The sequence below is a fragment of the Lynx canadensis genome, chromosome A2 (genome assembly GCF_007474595.2).
Source record: "Lynx canadensis isolate LIC74 chromosome A2, mLynCan4.pri.v2, whole genome shotgun sequence".
Lineage (NCBI taxonomy): Eukaryota > Metazoa > Chordata > Mammalia > Carnivora > Felidae > Lynx > Lynx canadensis.
In genome coordinates, this window is record NC_044304.2 from 46355533 (window position 1) to 46375992 (window position 20460).

A 20460-nucleotide genomic window follows, 5' to 3' on the forward strand; every position below is an offset into this window, starting at 1 on the left:
GGATCTTTGGTCCCTTAAGGGTGACTCATTTGCCAGAGGAAGACACGCAGCCACAGAGAACTTCAGTAACCTAGCCAAGACTCCTTAGGTACTGAGTGGCGGAACCAGGACTGATAGCCAGGTTTCCAGATTGATTGTGTCTTACTTTCTGGCATTCTCTTAGGTGATGGTAAAAGCCTTTGTTCATTTCTATTGCCACCAAAGTGAAGTGGTTTTTCACTCTGGAAGTCGGCTAGGACTCTTGGTGGTAAACCATAGAAACGGAGTAAGATAAGGCAAAAAGCAAACTGCTGGAAGAATATCAGATAGCTCAAAATCAGCAGGGACACAGCCAGGCTCAGGCACAAAGGAGCTGTAGGAGCACCACCTGGTCCTTGTTGAGGAACCTTTTGTGGGGGGTGTCACCTCTGTCACAGTAACCCGTCACCCCTTGTTCATCCACTATGCATATTGCCCCTGGACATCTGATCTTGCTGTCACAAGTGATCCTTAAGTGGCTTTGGGTCTTTGCATCTGTCTGTCCAGGTACAGAGGGAGGGACATCTGACAGTCCAAAGGCAGGCAGATGCTTGTGTTGTGGCTGTAGCTGGAGGGCGCTTGTGTATACTTTTGTATAGTGGGAAGAGGCCTTGCCTTTAGAATTGATTATTTTCAATAATGCTCATGAATTGGTAAATAAAAATTTAATTGGTTGAGCTAAAGTAGATCAAAAAGGAAGTGTGTACCTGCGTTTCCACTTAGTTAATGTGTTTGTGAATGATGGCTCTACAACCAGGAAAGGTGAAAAAGGTAGACGATAACAGCCTTGAGTGTAATTAGCTGGGGTTTTCCTTTTTTTTTTTTTAACATGTATTTTTAAATTAAAAAAATTCTTTTTTAGTGTTTGTTTAGTTTGAGAGAGAGAGAGCAAGTGAGAGCTCGAGTAGGGGAGGAGCAGATAGAGAGGGCGAAAGAGAATCACAAGCAGGCTCTGCACTGGCAGCACGGAGCCTGACGCCTGGCTCGAACTTAAGAACGATGAGATCATGACCTGAGACAACACCAAGAGTCAGATGCTTAACTAAGCCACCCAGGTGTCCCTGACATATACTTTTTAATTGAAATATATTTGATGTATAACACTGTTGTAAATTGAAGGTATACAACTTGATATTTTGATACATTTATATATTGTAATGTGATTGCCATTTACCCATAATTAGCACCTCCATCTCATTATGTAATTATCCTTTTTTTTTTTTTTTAGTGATTGGAAAAATTAAGTTCTAGTTTCTAAGCAAATTGAATGATTGTAGCACACTACTGTTATCTACAGGATAGTATGTTAGATCTCTAGGGCCTGCTTACTACTTGTAAGTTTGTACCCTGAAACAATTACTGTCCTGAGTTTTCTACTCAGAAAAAGCATCTGGTGGCCTAAGTGGGAAAAAAATTAACTCGTTTCCCTTCGTCTCTTTTTTTTTTTTTTAATTTTTTTTTTAACGTTTATTTATTTTTGAGACAGAGAGAGAGAGAGAGAGAGAGCATGAACGGGGGAGGGACAGAGAGAGAGGGAGACACAGAATCTGAAACAGGCTCCAGGCTCCGGGCTGTCAGCACAGAGCCCGACGCGGGGCTCGAACTCACGGACCGCGAGATCGTGACCTGGCTGAAGTCGGACGCTCAACCGACTGCGCCACCCAGGCGCCCCTCCCTTCGTCTCTTAATAACAATGTGTATATTCTTATGCAGACAGGTATTGGAAGGTTTATTTTGCAGTCTCAGTTGGAAAATGTCACTTAACTTCAAAGGACTCCTGTCATGACTTGGGAAATGTGATTAACAAGCAACAGACACAACAGTGTGTTGTACTGACTGGTTTCCTGTTTTGTGAATTGGAGTTAATTACTTGTTCATTGAAGGCTTTTGTTGGAAATAGGAGTAGGTTTTACTTTTGTGAACTGCCATTTTAGACTACTCTTAAACCTCGAGTATCCACTTATTTATTGGCCTAATATTTTATTGAATGCAATAGGGAACAGAATGATGAAGAAGCCATACCCTTGTGAAATACTTAAAATATGAATTGTTTTGTAGTCCCCTTTGATTACTTCTTTTAAATCTTAACTCCATTATTGGGGAATTAATGCCCTGTCTTCTCTTTGGTAATCATACTGTCTGTTCTTTTGAAATTTTCATTCCTCTGCCTCTTAACCATTTCAAAAGAAGGCAGGATATGAACAACACTTAAATTTTTCATACTTGTAACTTACATAAACTCTCCCCCTTGATTTCTCTCGATATAAAATTGCATGTACATATGGTGGGTGAATGAAGACATTTTTAAAAAATCATAGCTTGTTGATTGTGTTTTTGGTCTTTCAAGTAGGTTGGAAGAGCTCATTCTATGAAAGAAGGAACTGTTTTTGTCTAGTTAACAGCTACAACTCCAGCCGGTGCATGGTAGTAGGAAAGAGCAAAATGGATACTTGGCAAATTCAAGGACAGACAGTAGCAGAGGTTGGTTAGGTATACAGCAAACTCCTTCTTTCTTGGCACTCATCTGAACTGCATTTTTTAGCTCCTTATATCTTGGTGGGGTCATGTGTTTGGTTATCACTGATGACTGGTGATACAGGTTTTGTGTTCCTTCCAGGACAGTACAGCTAAGAGCAGGTGTGCCTTCTCGTGGCTGTCTTTGCTGAGACCTCCTCCTTCAAGTGGGAGACCTGAGGGCCTGTGGGAGATGTCCTTGGAATGTATGCCCAGTAGCAGAATTGCCAGATTATATGTTACAGGTTCTATATATCTACGTAACTTTACTCATCCCTAGTTTCACTAGTTTGCCTATCTTTCAACAGTGCAGAAAGGTTTCCACATCTCCACTGATCTGTGGCATTATCCAGCTTGTTGCCTTTTGTCATTCGGTTGCAAAGTGATAAGTCAGTAAAAACTGAAATGCCTTTGAGTACAAAAAGGTTGTTTAAAAAAGTTAAATATTTTCAATGGTATGTGCACCTTCTTTAAAAAGTGAAATCCTGGAGGTGGGAATGAACGTCATAGATACAGGGTTTTCCTCTGTGGGTGATGACAGTGTTTTGGACCTAGGCAGTGGTGGTGGTTGCACAACATTATGATGTTCTAAACGCCACTGAATTGTTTACTTTAAAATGGTTAATTTTGGGGCGCCTGGCTGGTTCATTTGGTAGAGCATGCAACTCTTGTTCTTGGGGTTGTGAGTTGAAGCCCCATGTTGGGTATAGCGATTACTTAAAAAATAACATCTTTAAAAAATAAAATGAAGGGGCACCTTAATTGGATGGCTTAGTCGGTTAAGCAACCAACTTCAGCTCAGGTCATGATCTTGCGGTTCTTGAGTTCAAGCCCTGTGTGGGACTCTGTGCTCTCAGCTCAGAGCCTGGAGCCTGCTTCAGAGTCTGTGTCTCTGTCTCTGTCTGCCCCTCCCCTGCTTGCAGGCTCTCTGTCTCTCCTTCTCTCTCCCTCTCTCCCCCTCTCTCTGTCCCACTCCCTCTCCCTGTCTCCCTCTCCCCCCCCCCTCAAAACTGAATAAACCATTAAAAAATAATAAAAAATTAAAAAGTTAAAAAGTAAAAGTAAAATGGCTAATATTAATGATATGTGAATTTCACCTCAAAAAAGTTCAAATACTGATAAAATGCAGAATAAAACTAACAATTCTATGTCTGACACCTCAAGCCTTCCACTTTCCAGAGGCAACAATTTAAAATGTTTTAACATTTTCTACTGACATTTACCCCTGTATTTCTAGATGATATGTATCTCTTTTTTAAAAAAAAATTGTTAATGTTTATTTATTCTTGAGAGACTCCCTCTTCTGGAGGGAGGGAAAGCGGGAGGAAGGGTCTTTATTCTGCCCTGCCTAGTTGCAGATGGATAGCCATGTTGTATTTGTAATGCTGACATCCTCAAGTTTTCTCCTCTTCAGCCTTACCATCCTTCTTCTGCCCCCCACCACCCCACCCTCACTCCTTAAATAACTGCTGTATTTCCAACCTGCTAGTTGATGGATGGCTTACTCAACATTTCAGCTTGGATGTTTCATAGGCACTTCAAACTAAGCATAGCTAAAATTACTGATTTCTACCTCTCTCCCCAAAGCCGCCCCTCCCTCGCCTCAACCTTTCTTGGTGGGCACTGACACCACCACCACCACCAAAAAAAACCAACAAAAAAACAAGAAAAAAGCCCCCTTGCCAGGTTCTCTGCTTAAAGTCCTGGGGTAGCTTCTCACTGCTTTTAGAAATAACTATTCCCTGCTTCGCCAGGGTCTATATGACCCTGCATGATGGAACTTCTGCCTGCTTCTCTGGCCACATCTCTTGTAACTCCCTTTTGCCCAGTACCCTTCAGGCTGTTTTTTTTCTATTTTTTACGTAACCATGTCAAAATTTCTTTCAAGGGCCATTGTGCTTGCTAGTCTTTCCCCTTGGAAGGCTATGCCTCCAGATGTTTATCAACATGGCTCCTTCACACCCTTGAGCTGTCTGTCAGGTGCCCCTCTGCTGGAGTTGCCCAACCCCACGGCCCTGTGTAAAAGGCTGCTGCTGTATACCAGCCACATTGTGTCAGCATGTAATTCTTATTAGTACATAAATCCTCTGTTGTACTCTTTGACTTGATGTAGTTCAACTCGTGTCTTTAGTTTTTTGCTATCATTAGAATTGTACTAAGAAACGTGTGAGTTGGGTTCAGTGTTTTATTTTCAGCACCCGGTACCACACCCAACACACAGTGGGCATTTTAATAAATAGTAATTGAATCGGTGAATAGATGCATGGGGACTTAGAGCTGGAGGTATCTTGAGAGGACATACCTGCCCCCACTTGGGGAGCTGTAGAGATTACAGCACAATCCGGTCACTAATTCAGCAACCATCACTGCGCTCCTTCTGTATTCCTAGGCCCTGTTACAAGTGCTTGGAGAACAGACAAAAATCTCTGCACTCGGGAACCAAAGGAGGGTGATATGGAGACAGTGGGGTTTCGCCTGTTCTTCTGGTAGCCTTTGTTATGTGACTTAGTCTTTAATGTGACTCTCTCTGGGTGCGCTTCTTTGCTTTTTCACTCCCCCAGGGACTCTGGGGCACACCTGTGGCTCCTCTTGACTTCCTCTTCTCTTAACTGTACCATAAGTGCTCATTTCATAGTTGATGAATCTTAAGGCTGTTGAACGTTCTCCCTCCCACCAAGTTCTGGGATGCTGTTTAAACCATGGAACATCACCCATGGCCATGGGTTCCAGCCCACTCAGCCCTTTCTCACTTAACCCAGCTCTCTTTTTAGCTAACTTCTGTGCTAGCCCAGCATGGCATCTGCTAAAGCTTAGGAATATTCAGGAGTAATTTTTTGAAAGCTTAATTTAGTTTATTCTTCAAAGGCTTAAAATAACAGTTGTCACATAAGGTATTCTTTGTGGCATTTCTTTGGGGTGAGATCAAACTACTCTGTGTGTACATGCGTGTGTGTATATATATGTGTGTGTGTGTGTATATATATATATATATATATATATATACGCACTTCCCTCAAATATGTATTATATATATATTTTTTTTCTACTGGATTTCCTGCATTTGTGTATTTCTATACTTAGCCCAGTATTAAGATCCAGTGGAACTTTAATTTTGTCCTGCTGTGCCATCCAAATAGCAAAGGGCAATGTGGAGCCGCTGACTTGCAGAATTTTGGAAGGTTAGTTTAACATCACATTTGAATTGCTTAATTTAATTTTCTCTTTGAATCAGTTGCTAAGCAACTGGCAAGACAGGACAAAATCAGCAAGGCTAATTTGGTTCAGTTACTAGTTTGTTAGCATCTCTTATGTTTACATAGCTGATTGGTTGTAAATAGGCTTAATCCATTGCAATGCATTGTTTTGTCCAAGGAAAATAGTTGGTGTGGAAGTCATGGCAAGGCTTTGGTTGCATTGATAGTGCTTAAATTTACACTTTTATCCTAGGTGAATGTAAAGTCATCTGAAGTTTTGAGCCTGTGTTGTGACCCACTTACTTGTCATGTGGGGTGTTTGACTTGGCTGTCCCTTGAACATTGTAGAATAGTTCTTTCCATTGCATGTTAATCCATTGGCATTATGGTTCCATTCTGGTTGTTCCTAAAATCAACTTAAATTCTTTTGTTTGCAATTCATACCATTTAGTTATTATCAGGTGAAGTTTGTTGGAGGAAAAAGTCCGTTGTACTCTCATTATTGATGAAATTTAAAACTGTTTATTTACTCTGTTTGGTCCATAAAGTAAGTCCTGTGTGAAATATTAATACCAACGGCATACATGTTTTGAATGCCTTTTTTAAGTCCTGTGATTATCAAGGAAGTCACCCTTGCTCAGTCCACTCTTTGCCCACCCTCTATTCTGTGCCAAAGAAAGGACCTTAACAGCTAACCAATAGTCTCGTGGTTGTGTGTAATTGTTCATGGGGTAAATAGTGGGTTCACATATGTCAGACTGGTAGGAATACTGTCTCAATGATGTCATTAAGTGGCCATTGATACAGTAACAGTGACCTGTGGCTTTCATAAAAGGTGGGGCCAGCAGCTCTATTTTTAACAAGTTACCTGTGTTGTCTTCTGTTTTCTAAAGATCTAGATGGCATCTTTCATATGCTCTAATGATTACTTTGATTGATGATTACTTTATGTTCTTGATGAGTATGTATATACCTTATAACTGCTTATGACTATATAGAAATATTTAGTGATGAAGATTACAGAACAGAAAATACTTTTTATTTCTATGGTTGATGTTTTATTTTTTCCTCCACACTGTATTTGTGCAGTAATTGGTAAAAATTCACTGATCACAACTAAAAGAAATGGTGGTCTGACTTAGAGCAAAGTCCTAGTGTCTGCGTACTTGATAGCAAATGAATTTTTGTTGCTGTGAGAGAGTTAGTTGGGAACTACAAAAACTCAATATTGTTCAAGTTCCTTTAAGAAAATCTGTTTTAGTGAACAGACGAGAGTAAGTGTGTGGTTAGTAGGCTGAATTTCCTTAGAAGCTTGTTCTGAAATACTTCAGGGTATAATTTTTCCAAATCTGGGTTTTCATTCCAAAGTTACTGATTGTACTATATAAATACTTAACCATTTGAAAACCTAAGTATGCCAGTATGTACATTTCTCAGGGAATAGGTGTCACTATTAGTGTTAGTTTTCAAGAGCAATTCTTTTTTTTTTTTTCTGATTCTTCTCTCTTCTGCCTATTTTTTTTCAATATATGAAGTTTATTGTCAAATTGGTTTCCATACAGCTCCCAGTGCTCATCCCAAAAGTCTTTCTTTTTTTTTTTTAGAACAATTATTTCTAAACTTATAGGTGGCATATCCCTGTCAAAAAATTCAGCAAATACACCCCTAAACTATGTGTATGTATATATGTAAAAGTTTTATGTATGTGTCACTGTACTAATATATTGTATATATTGTAAAAATAAGCAGGAAAATAGACATTGATGAAAAGAGTAAATAATAGTGTAGTATCCTGTCAATCATGATTATCCTGTTATGACTATCATACTGTAAGGCACAGAAGTGCTGTAGGGTAAGGCTAATAATTAGAGACAATACTTTAAATGGTTTTTTATCATTTTTATTATCTAGGTGATGTTAGGTGTTTTTGTTTTTTAGATCATTATTTTCTCTGTATAGTGGCTCACGAGAGGAACATGAGGATGGTTGATTGTGCCATTTTTTCATTTGTGGGGTTTGCATTACCATTATCTTCGATGTTTGGATATCTTGGCAGAAATATTTTGAAGCCGCTAGTCTATTTTGTGAGGGCCAGTTGCACCACCTAGGACAATATACAAAGTCGTGTGAGCCCAGGCATACCTAAATGGGAGCACATTGTGATGTGCCGATGCTGAGAGACAAGGGCATGTACTGTCTCAGCACAACCCCCAGATGTTCTATTCTCCTGAGAATCATCTAGTACATGGTGTTCAAGAGACCACTGCCCTAGGAAGTCTCTGCAAAAAGACTTCTGTAGTATTTTTTTTTTAAGTGTGGTTGGATTGAAGAGAGTTGTATTTACAAATGAAAATGCTTGTGTTGTTGCATATAACTAGGATGTCTGTCCTTCTAGCTGTCCATCATGAAGGAAAGGAGATGACTGGAGGGGGGGTAGCTTTAAGAGCCCTGGACTCTGAGTCCTAGCTCTGCCACTAACTGGCTGGGTGACAATGGCAAATGAATTGACTTAATTTCTAAAAGCCTCAGTTTCCTCATTGGCACCACCATTGTGGTGGTGAGGATTAAAGGTCAAAGGAGAGGTTCCTAAAAGGATCTTGTAACTTGTCATTTATATTTACATATAATCTATAATGCCTTGTATGAATAAAAGGGCAAAGCTTTTTCATACGTTGAATGCACATACTTCCTCAAAAACATTTTTGTTTGTTTCACTTCTAGATTGCCTCTTTAAGCTATGTCCCATGAATCGCTACTCTGCCCAGAAGCAGTTCTGGAAAGCTGCCAAGCCAGGGGCCAACAGTACAACCGATGCAGTGCTGCTCAACAAACTGCACGTATGTATTGCGAGGGGTCTCTCCATGAGGAGGGTCTTTGGAGTGGCCACTGGGTAGTGTCTGAGCGAAATGGGTTAGCGTTACAACCCCTCAGCTCTAGGTACTGGCTTTCATATGACCGTTGTGAAAGGGATAAAGGGGAGCTTGACCCTAAGGAGAGAAATATCATAGTCAGCCTGAGATATCTTGAGAGTTACTCTCTGCTTAGCCATTCCACTTCTCAGATGACTGGCTACAGTACTGGTTATGAGCATAAGTTCTGGAAGCAAATTCTGGCTGCATCACTCACTAAATGCTGATCTTGGGGACGTTAATTAGCTATTTGGTGCCATTCCCTGCTTATAAAAAGGGAATGGTAATATCCACACCAGGAGACTCTTGTGAAATGAAATAAAACATGAAATGAAACATAAAAGGTACATGAACAGTGCCTGGAATGTAGTAAGTGCTTAATAAATTTTAGCTATTACCATTGTATTGATCCTGACTATTATCTTGGCATATAAGAGAGAAGTGTATTCCACTGTTAATGTGCTGTGTGACCATAAGCAAGTTTTTGAGCCTCTCTGCGCATGTTTATCCATCTTTAAAATGATGACATAGTTTTTTTAGTGTCTAGTATCTAGATGACCTAATTCTTCTGTGAGGCTAATTTGTGTGGAACTACTTGGAGGTGTTTAGAAGAAGGACATGACATATATCCAATGTAGTGGTATTAAAATTGCAACGCATTTTCTATCCCAGGATTTTCCTGCTTTGTTTTTCTCAGTGTTGTTTATCATGATCTTTCTAATTTATCAGTTGGCTACCGCCACTAGTATGTAAACTACCTGAGGACACAGATTTGTATCAGGTTTGCTCATTGCTGTATCCTTCGTGCCTACAATATGTAGTAGGCACTCAAATATTTACCAACAGAATGAAAAAAAAAAGGTCTTCATTGAGACTTAGTGATAACAGTTGAAGACATAGAGTATCTATGAGCACCATGGAACTTGCCAGGTCATGTCTCACACTGGGTCTCCCGGACTAACATATGACAGAGTCACCACCAGCTGCATTTGGTAAGGGAAGGGACATGTGGAGGACCGTCTTTATTCAGTGATACCATGTTAGGTGGGTGTTAGGTACTCTAGGTATGCTGAAAAGACCTGGTTCCCAGCCTTGGCAAGCTTGTTGTACCCTCTGAGAGCACGCAGGCAGTCACTCCTGTTGCACTTAAAATGAAATCGAGACTTTGTGCCTGTTGGACTGTGCTTTCTCCTTTGAGGCTTCTGAACTACACTCATTATGCTCCACTGGCTTTATTTCACTTTATTGTTTTGAGCACCACAGACTCTTACAGATTTTTTTTTTAAGTTTATGTATTTATTTTGAGAGAAGAGAGAGGGAGAGAGAGAATCTCAAGCAGGCTCCACACTGTCAGTGCAGAGCATGATGCGGGGCTCAGACAGAAAAACCGTGAGATCATCATCTGAGCCAAAATCACAAGTCAGATGCTCCAACAGCTTTGCTACTTTTGTGCTTTCTGTTTATTCTTAGAACATTCTTCCCCTGACTCTTGCTAAGTTAAGACCTTTGTCTCCTTCATATCTCTGTTTTAAGTGTTACCTCACTGAGGCCTCTTCTCACTTCCTTATCTAAGTGATGCCCTGCTTACTTTCCTGTCTTCAGATTTTTCTCAGCACTCTTCCCTGTCTTACTCATTAGAATGACAGCTCCACGAGATGAGGAACAATGGCTGGCTTGATCACCACTGTATCCCCAGTGCTTAGAATAGTGTCTGGTATGTAGTAGGTGCTCAAGAAATACTTGCTGAATAAATGAGCACTGTGCTAGGTGATGGTAATGAAACTGTGATAGTATATGAACGCTTTGGGAGCTCAATAGCTAATCAAGAACAAAGAGGTGGTGACAAGGCACCATGGCAAGTACTCTTACAGGGTGAACTTAAAGCCCCCAGGAGGTTGTGGAAACACTTAGAAGGGGCACCCAAATCCATCTTTGTGAATAAGCAGTAGCGATATGGTAGTCAGGGAGGGCCTCCCCGAGGAGGAAATGATGAGTCTCAATGTGAGGCATCTGTGGGAGTCAGAGAGTAGGAGAAGAAGAAAGAGCACAAACAAGAGATTGTTGTGAATACTTCAGGAATTGCATCATTATTTTCATGGTTTCAGGGCCGACGTTCTCAACCTCAGCAGACTGATTGCTCCCTCTTAAGAGAAAATATTATGTAATTTTATGAACAGGAAGTAACATTCATAAATAATGCAACCTCTGAAGGTACCAGTGTTTTTTTAATGTGTATTTTTGAGAGCGCATGCACGCGCGCGTGCGTGCGAGAGAGAGGGGAGGTGGGAGTGGCACGGGAGGGGCAGCGCAAGAAGAAGACAAAGAATCTGAAGCAGGCTCCAGGCTCTGAACTGTCAGCACAGAGCCTGATGCGGGGCTGGAACCCATGGACCATGAGATCATGACCTGAGCCGAAGTTGGACGCTTAACCAAGCTACCCAGACACCCCTGAAGATACCAGTTTTTTAAAAAAGGAGAAATAACAGGAAAGTAATAAATATTATAATGGTGTGCTCTGGTAAATTTACGCTCAGGCACAATTATTCTAGAGGATTTAAGGAAATAAATGCTCTCACCTATTTGTATAAACTCTATGCATGAGGCAGCCAAAGATGGTGACTCAGGTAGGTGTGTAGTGCTGGCCACCAGAAAGCATGTTTTTCGTAATGTGATTTTCCAAAATGGTCAGCAGCCCTTGGCAGTGTTAGGAGGAGTGCAAAGTGTACTCTTCCTGTTATTAAATAGGACTTGCATTTTGCTTAAATGTATTAATGGTAGTAATTAGACCATATAAAACTACTTTGTGTTGATCTGTAAAGGGGAGTTAGGGGCTAGACCCAGAAATTGCAGACCACCTTTTAACCCATGGGAATGTCAACCAGACATAACATTGTACGGGATGAATGAGACTTTACCTTGCATTTCAGGGCACCCAGCATTCCTAGCTCCTGTCCACTCAACATCAGTAGTGCCCCCCACTGCCCCTCACCACTGTGATGACCCAGGGTCCTCCTAAAGTCTGTATCTGGGACTGTGGAATCCAGTTGAATGGGTTTGTTAAATCTTTCACGTCTCTAATGTGAGCTATTTAGTGCTTATGCCTGTGGGGTTATCTTGCAAGAAGTGCATCTTCTGTTGTCCCGCCTTTCTTTTTCTGGAAGGAAAATCATTCTGTTCAATGAGATCTTATTAGGACATCTCAAAACCTTCCTTCTCGTATGCTTTTTACAGCAGGGGTTGTAAATTAAGATTCCTCTTGATCGTGCTGGAAACATAATCAACCAGAATAAAGGGAACTTGGTGGGCCTGGTTGCTAAGTGGAGTGTGCTTGTGTGTGTGGGTCCACAGGGGGCAGATACACTCCCCTGCTGTTGCTGTGTGGGAAGGTGGGCTCAGAGCTGCTGCCACATCTTCTGCTTTCTCAAGAGAAGCTACACATTCATGCTTTATGTCTATTATCTCAGTTTTTTAAAAATGTCAGCAACTAATTCAATTATAGTTTAAAGCATGCATTCAGCACAATAATGTCTCAAGCTGAGTGGGGTTCTTTAGTCAGCTGTTTGCAACCTGTGATATGTATTATGTTTCCTTTCAATGGAAATTCCGTGCAATGCTCCTTCCCATGAATGAACTGTGAAAAAAAACTGCACATTACGTTTGAGAAAACATAATCCTCAAGGTGAGCAAGAACTCTGAACTCCTTATTTGAAAAAAAAACACAATTATTTGTCTCATGCTGTTGATTCTTTATATTTTTTAAAAGGAAACCAATACTTTTTCCTGATTTGGGATTCCTGATTCCTGATGTGGCTTGGGTGTTGACTTTGTGCATTTCCTACTTTTATTGCTTATTTGGACCTCCCCACCCCCACCCCCGCCCCCACCCCGACCCCCACCCAGTGTCTGAAAGTCATGTACATGTCTTAGTTCAGTCATTAAAAATGTTGTATTTTGGGTAGCCACTTGCCTTTGGGGGTTAATGGCCAGTCTCCATTGAGTTTTCATTTTTATTTTTGTCAACTACTGTGCAGTACCCCAATCAAAGGTCAGATTATTTTAAATTAATGCCATTTAAGGAATTAGTTGTCTAGACCACTTGACTTCCCTTTGACTAGGATAAGCCACATAGAAACAGCATTCTGAAGGAGAATGACATCTAGTGGCTGGATACTGTGTGTTCATTCCCTCTACAGCACTAACTGGATTCTAACTTGTCTGCTCATGATTTCTCAAAAGTCTCTTGGCAAAAGGAGCTTCTCCTATCTGCACATCATATAATGTGCTCTACAGGCCTTGACTACTGTTTGCTGACAGCATTTTGACTGACATTGTTTTGGTTCTGAAAAACAGTCAATTACATTAAGTCATAGTTTGGGCAAGCTAGGAAGAACCCGAAGAAGTGACCCATCTCCTGTCCTCAGAAGCCTGAGTCTTGTATTGCTTGTTTTCAGAAGCCTTAATTCCTTATCTTCCTTGTCTTATTACATGGCTCAGGGATTTTTGACCTTAAATAACCTCTCCCCACTGTTCCTGTGACCTTTCTGTAGTAATTGAATAATGGTTTGTCTGTTTGTGAAATAAAGTAACAGGTGGCTATGATAGGGGTGACCTTGATGTTGCTTAGGGAGCATGGTAGTATCCATGATGAACCATGGAGATAGAGGCTGTAGCATTAAGTGTGATTTCTTCCTCAGAACAAAACAGTCCTCAACCTAGTGTGTTAGGGAAAAGAGCAACAGGTATTTAAATAATTAGGTTTTAAACGTTGAAAAAGAACACATTTAAGATGGCTTTTTAAAAAATCCAGGCTATTTGTCCCAGAGATACAATGAAGAGGTTTTTGAAGAAATAACATACATGAGTGTTAAAGACAAATAATTCCAAAATATACATGAGTAAGAAAAGGGGAAAAAATAATGTAATCCCTAAATCTTAATCCTCAACTATAATGTTGGTTTTTATTTGGTGTGTCCCCCCATCCACCCCCTATTATATTCCTGTATTTCTACATTTGGAACTATCAATGGGAACATACTGTATTCTCCTTCTTTAACTTTGTTTTATTCACTTAATATGTTATGAATGAGTAAGAATCTTTTACCTTCATTGTAATGATTACATGGTTCCTCCATTGTACTCTAGTACTTTAATTCTAGATAGCCAATCCTTGTGCGGTGTGTTGTATTCAGAATTCTGAGTTTTTACAGTGTCAAAACTAGTTGTTATGGACTGATGTCTGTGCAAGGTTATCTTTTAAGGAGAAACTTCTGGAAATGGAATTGGTAAATCAAAGTTGAACCCATTGAAAAACTTTCTGAGCGACATTGCCAGGTTATCCTTTAGATACATTTATTGGTTTACCATCTTACGGTGTGGGCCATTTCTTAGAATTTACTTAAAGGATTTAACAGACAAAATTTCACTCTGTGCAAGGGTGAAGCAACCTTAATCAGTGGGCCCAGGTATAGTTAGTACCTTACTATCTTTGTAGCAATCTGTGCCTTACCTGTTGAACCTAAAAATCATGAAGGTTATTTTTGTCTAAAACTCTTATTTGGCTTTGTGGAAGGAGTTAGCTAAGGACTGATGGGTGAACTCAAATGAATACATTTGGTATTTTACGTATTTAGCAAAAAGTAATATAAATTGGACACTTTTCTCCTTAAAGAGTGCTTATAGAAAAAGTAAATTTTTTGAATGGTCCATAAGGTTAATGCATTGGTTCATTTAATACTTACCTAGGCTTGGTTATCATTAAATCTTTTAAACAGAATTAGAGATGTGACTTTGGGTATTTTAAGTGAGGTTCTTAGGTATTTATTTTCCAATATAATTTTCTAATTTTACTTTTTATATATTTTTAGACAAATGCCCTTGAATCTGTGAAAGTGGTGGTATTTAATTGATTTTTCATATGGAAAAATGCCTCTTCATGACTAACTTGATGCTTGTTTTTAGATGTGCCAGCAAACACTGAGTTACCACTTTTGTACTCCATCTAGGCATAGGTAGGAACTTAGTATTTTAGATTGGTGCTACTTAAACTGAGGCCACTGGAAATTAAAAGTAAGAGGAATGCCCATGAGAATTTTCTCTCCTAAACAGTAATCTTTACATCATTTTAAATCCAAGAAACACGGCTTTGTGATTTACTAAAGATGAAAACTTACTGTGGGGTTTTGAGTAGACAAAAATTATGTTGGAAAATGTTAAATTTTATTTTACTGAAGGTATTGATTTTTCCCACTTTGACATTTTTTTCTTGAATTTCTTGTCCATATTAGCTGAGACAACTACTTAGCAGAAAGAACAAATGTCTCTCTAAAAAGTATAAACCTTCCTTCCAAGTGGATTCAGTGCAATATTGTGTTTGGGAAACTACCTGCTAAACCTGTGGATACTGTAGAGATCTCTGGAAGGGTGCCGCACAGGCATGAAACTAAGCAGAACAGAAGGTGGGAGGAAATGAAGGGAGGATGTGGATGCAGGGGAAGGGAGAGCTGAGAATGGTGCTGAAGGAGTTTGGATGCCTAGGATTACCATCTCATCCACACGGGTATTATTTCTGGATGTGTCTTGAACCCAGTGGATTTTATCATTGTGTAACTGAGAAGAGCAGGCTGGTAACTAATTCTAGGAGAGAGAGGGAAGGTAGGAAGCCTCTGAATGGACCATTGTTGTACGGGGTTGAGACAGATGTGAGAAACTTAAAGTGATTTACACTGATACAGGCAGATCATTCTCTCCTGCAACACGGGTTTCTTTTTGGTTTACAATTGCTTTCTACAGCTTATTTTTGTCAAAAGACATACTTAGCTAAAAATACCTACATTCAAGGTAGAGGTGGAGCAGACGCTGAATTTGAAGGAAATGGAGAGATCCTTCACCCAGCCAACTTACTTCACCAGTTGAAATTCTCATTGTTAGAACATTTCTTAACTTTAGAAACTTACGTATAATAATGATGGTTAGAATTTATTGAGTTTATTTTCTCTAATCTTCACATCTGCCCAGAAAGACTTGCTTTTGTCCCCATTTTGTGAAGAAGAATATTGAACAAGAAGGCTTGGTGAGATGAAGTAACCTGGCCAACATGATAAAGCTAGTATGTGTGGGACCAAGCCCAAGCCCAGAAGGGTCCTATGAAAATGCAGACTGTTCCTTGGGAAAGAGGCCCTTTAACTCATTGGCATCTGGCCTCAAGGAAAGGGAAACTCCAGGAAGAGAACAATGGAAAGTGTTCTGAAATCTACAACTGGTCACCAGGGTTTTATTACCCACCAGATACTGAATTTGTTCCTTCTTAATGTACTTCTGTTTGACCGAGTCTAGGTTTGGGGGAAAAGGCTGCGATCAACAGTTTCTTTGTTGCCTAGGGCAAAAGTAGTTCGCCTTCAACATGGTTATAATATGATAACAGTGCTTTCTCCGTTGTACAAATAAATGAAAAAAATATTCATGTTGATGGCCCTGGCAGACTATTCAGGAACCCTCTCTTCAGCTTTACCTGGTTCTCTAGTATGCCATATTTGGACTGGTAATGTCTCCCAGTCCCATTTGTAACTACACATTTGTAGTTAATCCAAATGTGGATTTGAGAATTACCTCTGCTTAGTAGCTTTGTGATTTTTAAAAATATCCAATATTATTTTATAATTGTTTTAAATTGAAGGGTAATTAGCATGCAATGTTACATTACTTCAGGTGTACATCATCATGATTTGACAAGTCCGTATGTTATGCCCACTGTAAGTGTAGCTACCATCTGTCCCCTGACTATACTATTACAATATCGATGATTATATTCCCTGAGCTGTGCCCTTCATCCCCATGACTTACTCATTCCGTAACTGGAGGCCTCTGCTTCCCAGTCCTCTTCGTTCACTTTGTCTACCCCTCACCCTCTCCCTTCTGGTTACTACCACATTGTTGCCCTTATTGATGGGTCTCTTTGTGCTTTTTTTGTTGAGGTTCACCCTCAACACCCTAGGTTCACCCATGTTGCCACAAATAGCGGGATCTCATTCTTTGTAATGGCTGAGGAATACTCCATTGTGTGTATGTGTGCTTCTGTGTGCACTTACACTGCAATATAGATGTGTGATTTTTATTTTATATTTATTTTTTAAAAATTTTGTTTATTTATTTTGAAAGATACAGAGACAGCGTGAGTGGAGGAGGGACAGAGAGAGAGGGAGACAGAAAATCCCAAGCAGGTTCTGCGCTGCCAGTACAGAGCCCAACACAGGGCCTCAACTCCGGAAACAATGAAATCATGACCTGAGCTGAAACCAAGTGTCGTAATAAGCTTAACCAACTGAGCCACCCAGGCGTCCCAAATTTCAAGTGTACACAGAAGTAAACAGTATAACAAATCCCTTTTGTACCCATTATCCAGCTGTGTAGTGTTGAATAAACCCTTTAATCTTGGAACCTGTTTTCTCTTCTTTAAAATGGGGATAATGATGGGGCGCCTGTGTGGCTCAGTCAGTTGAGCGTCTGACTTGGGCTCAGATCATGATCTTGTGTTTGGTGTGTTTAAGCCCCACATCAGGGTTGCTGCTGTCATCCCAGAGCCCACTTCAGATCCTCTCCCTCTCTCTCTGCCCCTCCCTGCTTGCGCTCTCTCAAAAATAAATAAAACATTAAAAAAAGTTTTTAAATGGGAATAATCCCTCAGGAAGCTACTATGAAAATTAAATGATAATAATGTCTAACAATAATAACTTCATAAATGCTTCAATGACCAGACGTAATGGTACGTGATTCCTCTGAGGTGTAGGTGCTCTTTTTATCCTCATTTTATGAAAGTAGAAACTGAGGATCATGAATATTAAATAATGCATTCCAGGACACAGATCCAGAAATCACCCAAAACCAGCATTTAAATTTAGTTTTATTTTTCTGCGAAACCTTAAAAGAGGATTTTTACAAATCATAAAAAGGCTATGTAAATTCTCTCCCACCCCTACCCTATTTTTTTCAAAAATATATAAGCTTTTGACGTAGTCTTAACCTAAGCAGATGTCAGTGAATTCCTGAAAGAAAAAAAAATACATTTTAAAAAAGCAAAAAAGGCCAACAAAACAAGGGCGTGGGGGTTGGCCTCTTGAACCCCTTGGTCATTTTGCATAGCCTCAGGGCATATTTATGTACAGTATTTGCTTATATTTGTGGTTCTCGTATAAAACTGGCAACATTGGTTTTGCATCATTGAGGAGAAATATAAGCCATTGTTTCCTGTTTGTGACCAGTCTCCTTTCTCCGTGTGTAGCATGCTGCAGACTTGGAAAAGAAGCAGAATGAGACAGAAAACAGGAAATTGCTTGGGACCGTAATCCAGTATGGCAACGTGATCCAGGTAGGTCATGGCTGCTCTTCTCTGGAGCATTACAGAGAACAAAACTGAAAAAACAAGCACGTGAGATCGGGTTTGGACAAGGTTCCAACTCCATGGAGACAGACTGTTGCAAAAGGTCTAGTGTTTGTTCTTATATGGTGGTCTCTTGGGCTTGCTTTTGAGTTGGCCTTCTGTCAGTGCGGGAACCCACTACTCTGCCCCGTAGTTGGTGATTTAAGTTCTATGCAGATATTTTAAGTGGGTATTTCCCACCTGGAAACCAGCCTGGCCACTGCACTTCTGTTTCACATGCCTTCCTTGAAGGTTCTTCCTATTGGTGAAAATTGGATTCCCTGTAACTTTTATCTGTTGGTTCAAGAGCTGGTCATAGGGGTAATAAGCGCAATTCTGGGCCTTCAGGTAGAATATTTGGTGAATAGGTCCCAAGTCTTGTCTCACAGGTTTGTAAGGTTTACTTGTTTATCCCTTGTGCCTTTAGAGTTGGTGTGGGGATAAAACACAATCTAGGAAAGAGCTACTGAGGGCTTTGCTAAGAAAATCTTTCTGGGTCTGTCCTTGCAGAAAATAGTGTGTGAAGATATCCAGGGCCAAATGTAGCCTTTTTCTGTTTATCTAGTTGCCAGCTAGTTTTGACAAAGGGTAATAGTTACTAACTTTTGAGGACCTGACCCATTTCGTTATCTTGCTTCATTATTTCCCTCTCTGAAAGATTTTACTTAACATTTAAACCTTCTGGTTACAAAGGTATTCTTTCCCATTGTTATTTCTATTAGAGAGCAGTGATAAACTGGAGCATGGGAAAACTAGAATTGCCACATGGGTAACAGCAAAGTTTTATGTTTAAATGGTTATTATTATTTGGTCTTCTGGAATAGTAAAGTGGCTTTCAAATCCTGCCAGTCCCGCTCTGCCTCCCTTTCAAATTCTATCTGGCTGAGAAAGGACACAGGGGGCCAGGTGGGCCCAGAGTTCAGTATCTGCTTTATCGCTGGGCCAGGCCAATGCGTTCACAGAGCGAAGAATTCCATGATGTGGTAAGATGAGAGAATATGGCTTGAACTAAAGATGACAGATGGGGACAGGAGCTCAGAATGTAAGCCCTTAAGTGCATTCCAATTCAGATTTTGTGAGATTTATAGCAAGAAATGGAATGTCTCAGTTTGCTTACCAGCAAAATGGGAATAATAATGGTATTTGTTTCCAAGAATAACTGAGAGGTACCTGTCACAAAGTAAGCTTTGAATACATTTTAGCTGATGTTATTTATTATGCCTTCTTCAAAGCCTGGATCTTGGGATCCATCTCTAGATAATGTCAGTTTATAAACCAAGTGAGTTCAGCACCTGGACAGATGTGTGGAGAAGCAGGGGCCACTCACCAGGGTAACAATGAAGATGTCAAGAGGGTATCATCTTCCCCTGTGTATCATGGCTGGGCTCACAAATCAGACAAGTTACTCCTTCACCCCAACAATGCTGGTAGAAGAATGTAGACTATCTAGGCGTATTCTAGACACTGTATGTATTGACATAGGAAAAAGTGATATTGGCAGTTGGCAATGAAGTTCCCTGCCAGTCTTAATATTTTTTCAGGATTTGGCAGTCTTTTATTCACCCTTCCTTTTCTCTTACAGCCTGTTAAGTCGGGAAGCATTAATCAATGCTTCTTGATGTAGACCTACTCTGAGACAAGTTGTTTCCCATTAATTGGGAACCCTTAATTCTAAAGAATTAAGTGCTTAGCAATTCAAAGTGGAAATTTATAGCAGCCATGTTCTTCCACATGAAATGACTACCCCTTACAGGGTATCCACTTAAACTATTTCTTGTGCTCAGAGGTGCCTTTCCTTAGCTCCATATTAGGGTCAGGGATAGTCAGATAGCAGTTCCTCAGCTCCTTTACATGGAATTAGATGTTAACAGATGGCAGAGTGGTTTACCTTGCTGATGGTGCGCTTGACCTGAGCAGCATCCATCTTGTCCAGGGCCATGTTGAGGGGAAAAAACAAAATATTTCTTCTTCCCTCAACTTCTTCTTTTGCTCTTTGTTGTTTTCTAATTACTCTCTGCCTCAGGCAGTTTTATGGCTCTGTAACTTCACAGTTAGCTCAGGGGTGGAAGGAATGTTTGATACATATTTATCTGACTGAGAGAGAAATCCTAGAGATTCAGAGATATGCTTGCACTCACCTTATTCTCTCGGTGGGTTTTCAGCTCCTGCATTTGAAAAGTAATAAATACCTAACTGTGAATAAGAGGCTTCCAGCGCTCCTGGAGAAGAATGCCATGAGAGTGACTTTGGACGAAGCTGGAAATGAAGGGTCCTGGTTTTATATTCAGCCATTCTACAAACTGCGATCCATCGGAGACAGTGTAAGTGTGAAGTCCCAGCCTGGGGAGTGCCCGTGCCATGCCTCAAACCGTAATTGTATATAAAAGTCAACTAGGAGAATTTGTACTTGGAA

General features: G+C 40.2%; 1 protein-coding gene across 6 annotated transcripts in view; it reads left to right on the forward strand.

The window, feature by feature from the left end:
• The window catches only part of ITPR1 (inositol 1,4,5-trisphosphate receptor type 1), a 329086-nt gene that overhangs the window by 111114 nt on the left and 197512 nt on the right, over positions 1-20460 (forward strand). For all 6 annotated transcript variants that reach the window (XM_030307281.1, XM_030307282.1, XM_030307284.1 and 3 more), the window contains exons 5-7: positions 8448-8563; positions 17910-17996; positions 20210-20368. In XM_030307281.1, coding sequence (XP_030163141.1) covers positions 8448-8563; positions 17910-17996; positions 20210-20368 — 362 coding nt within the window. The remainder of the gene's footprint in view (positions 1-8447; positions 8564-17909; positions 17997-20209; positions 20369-20460) is intronic.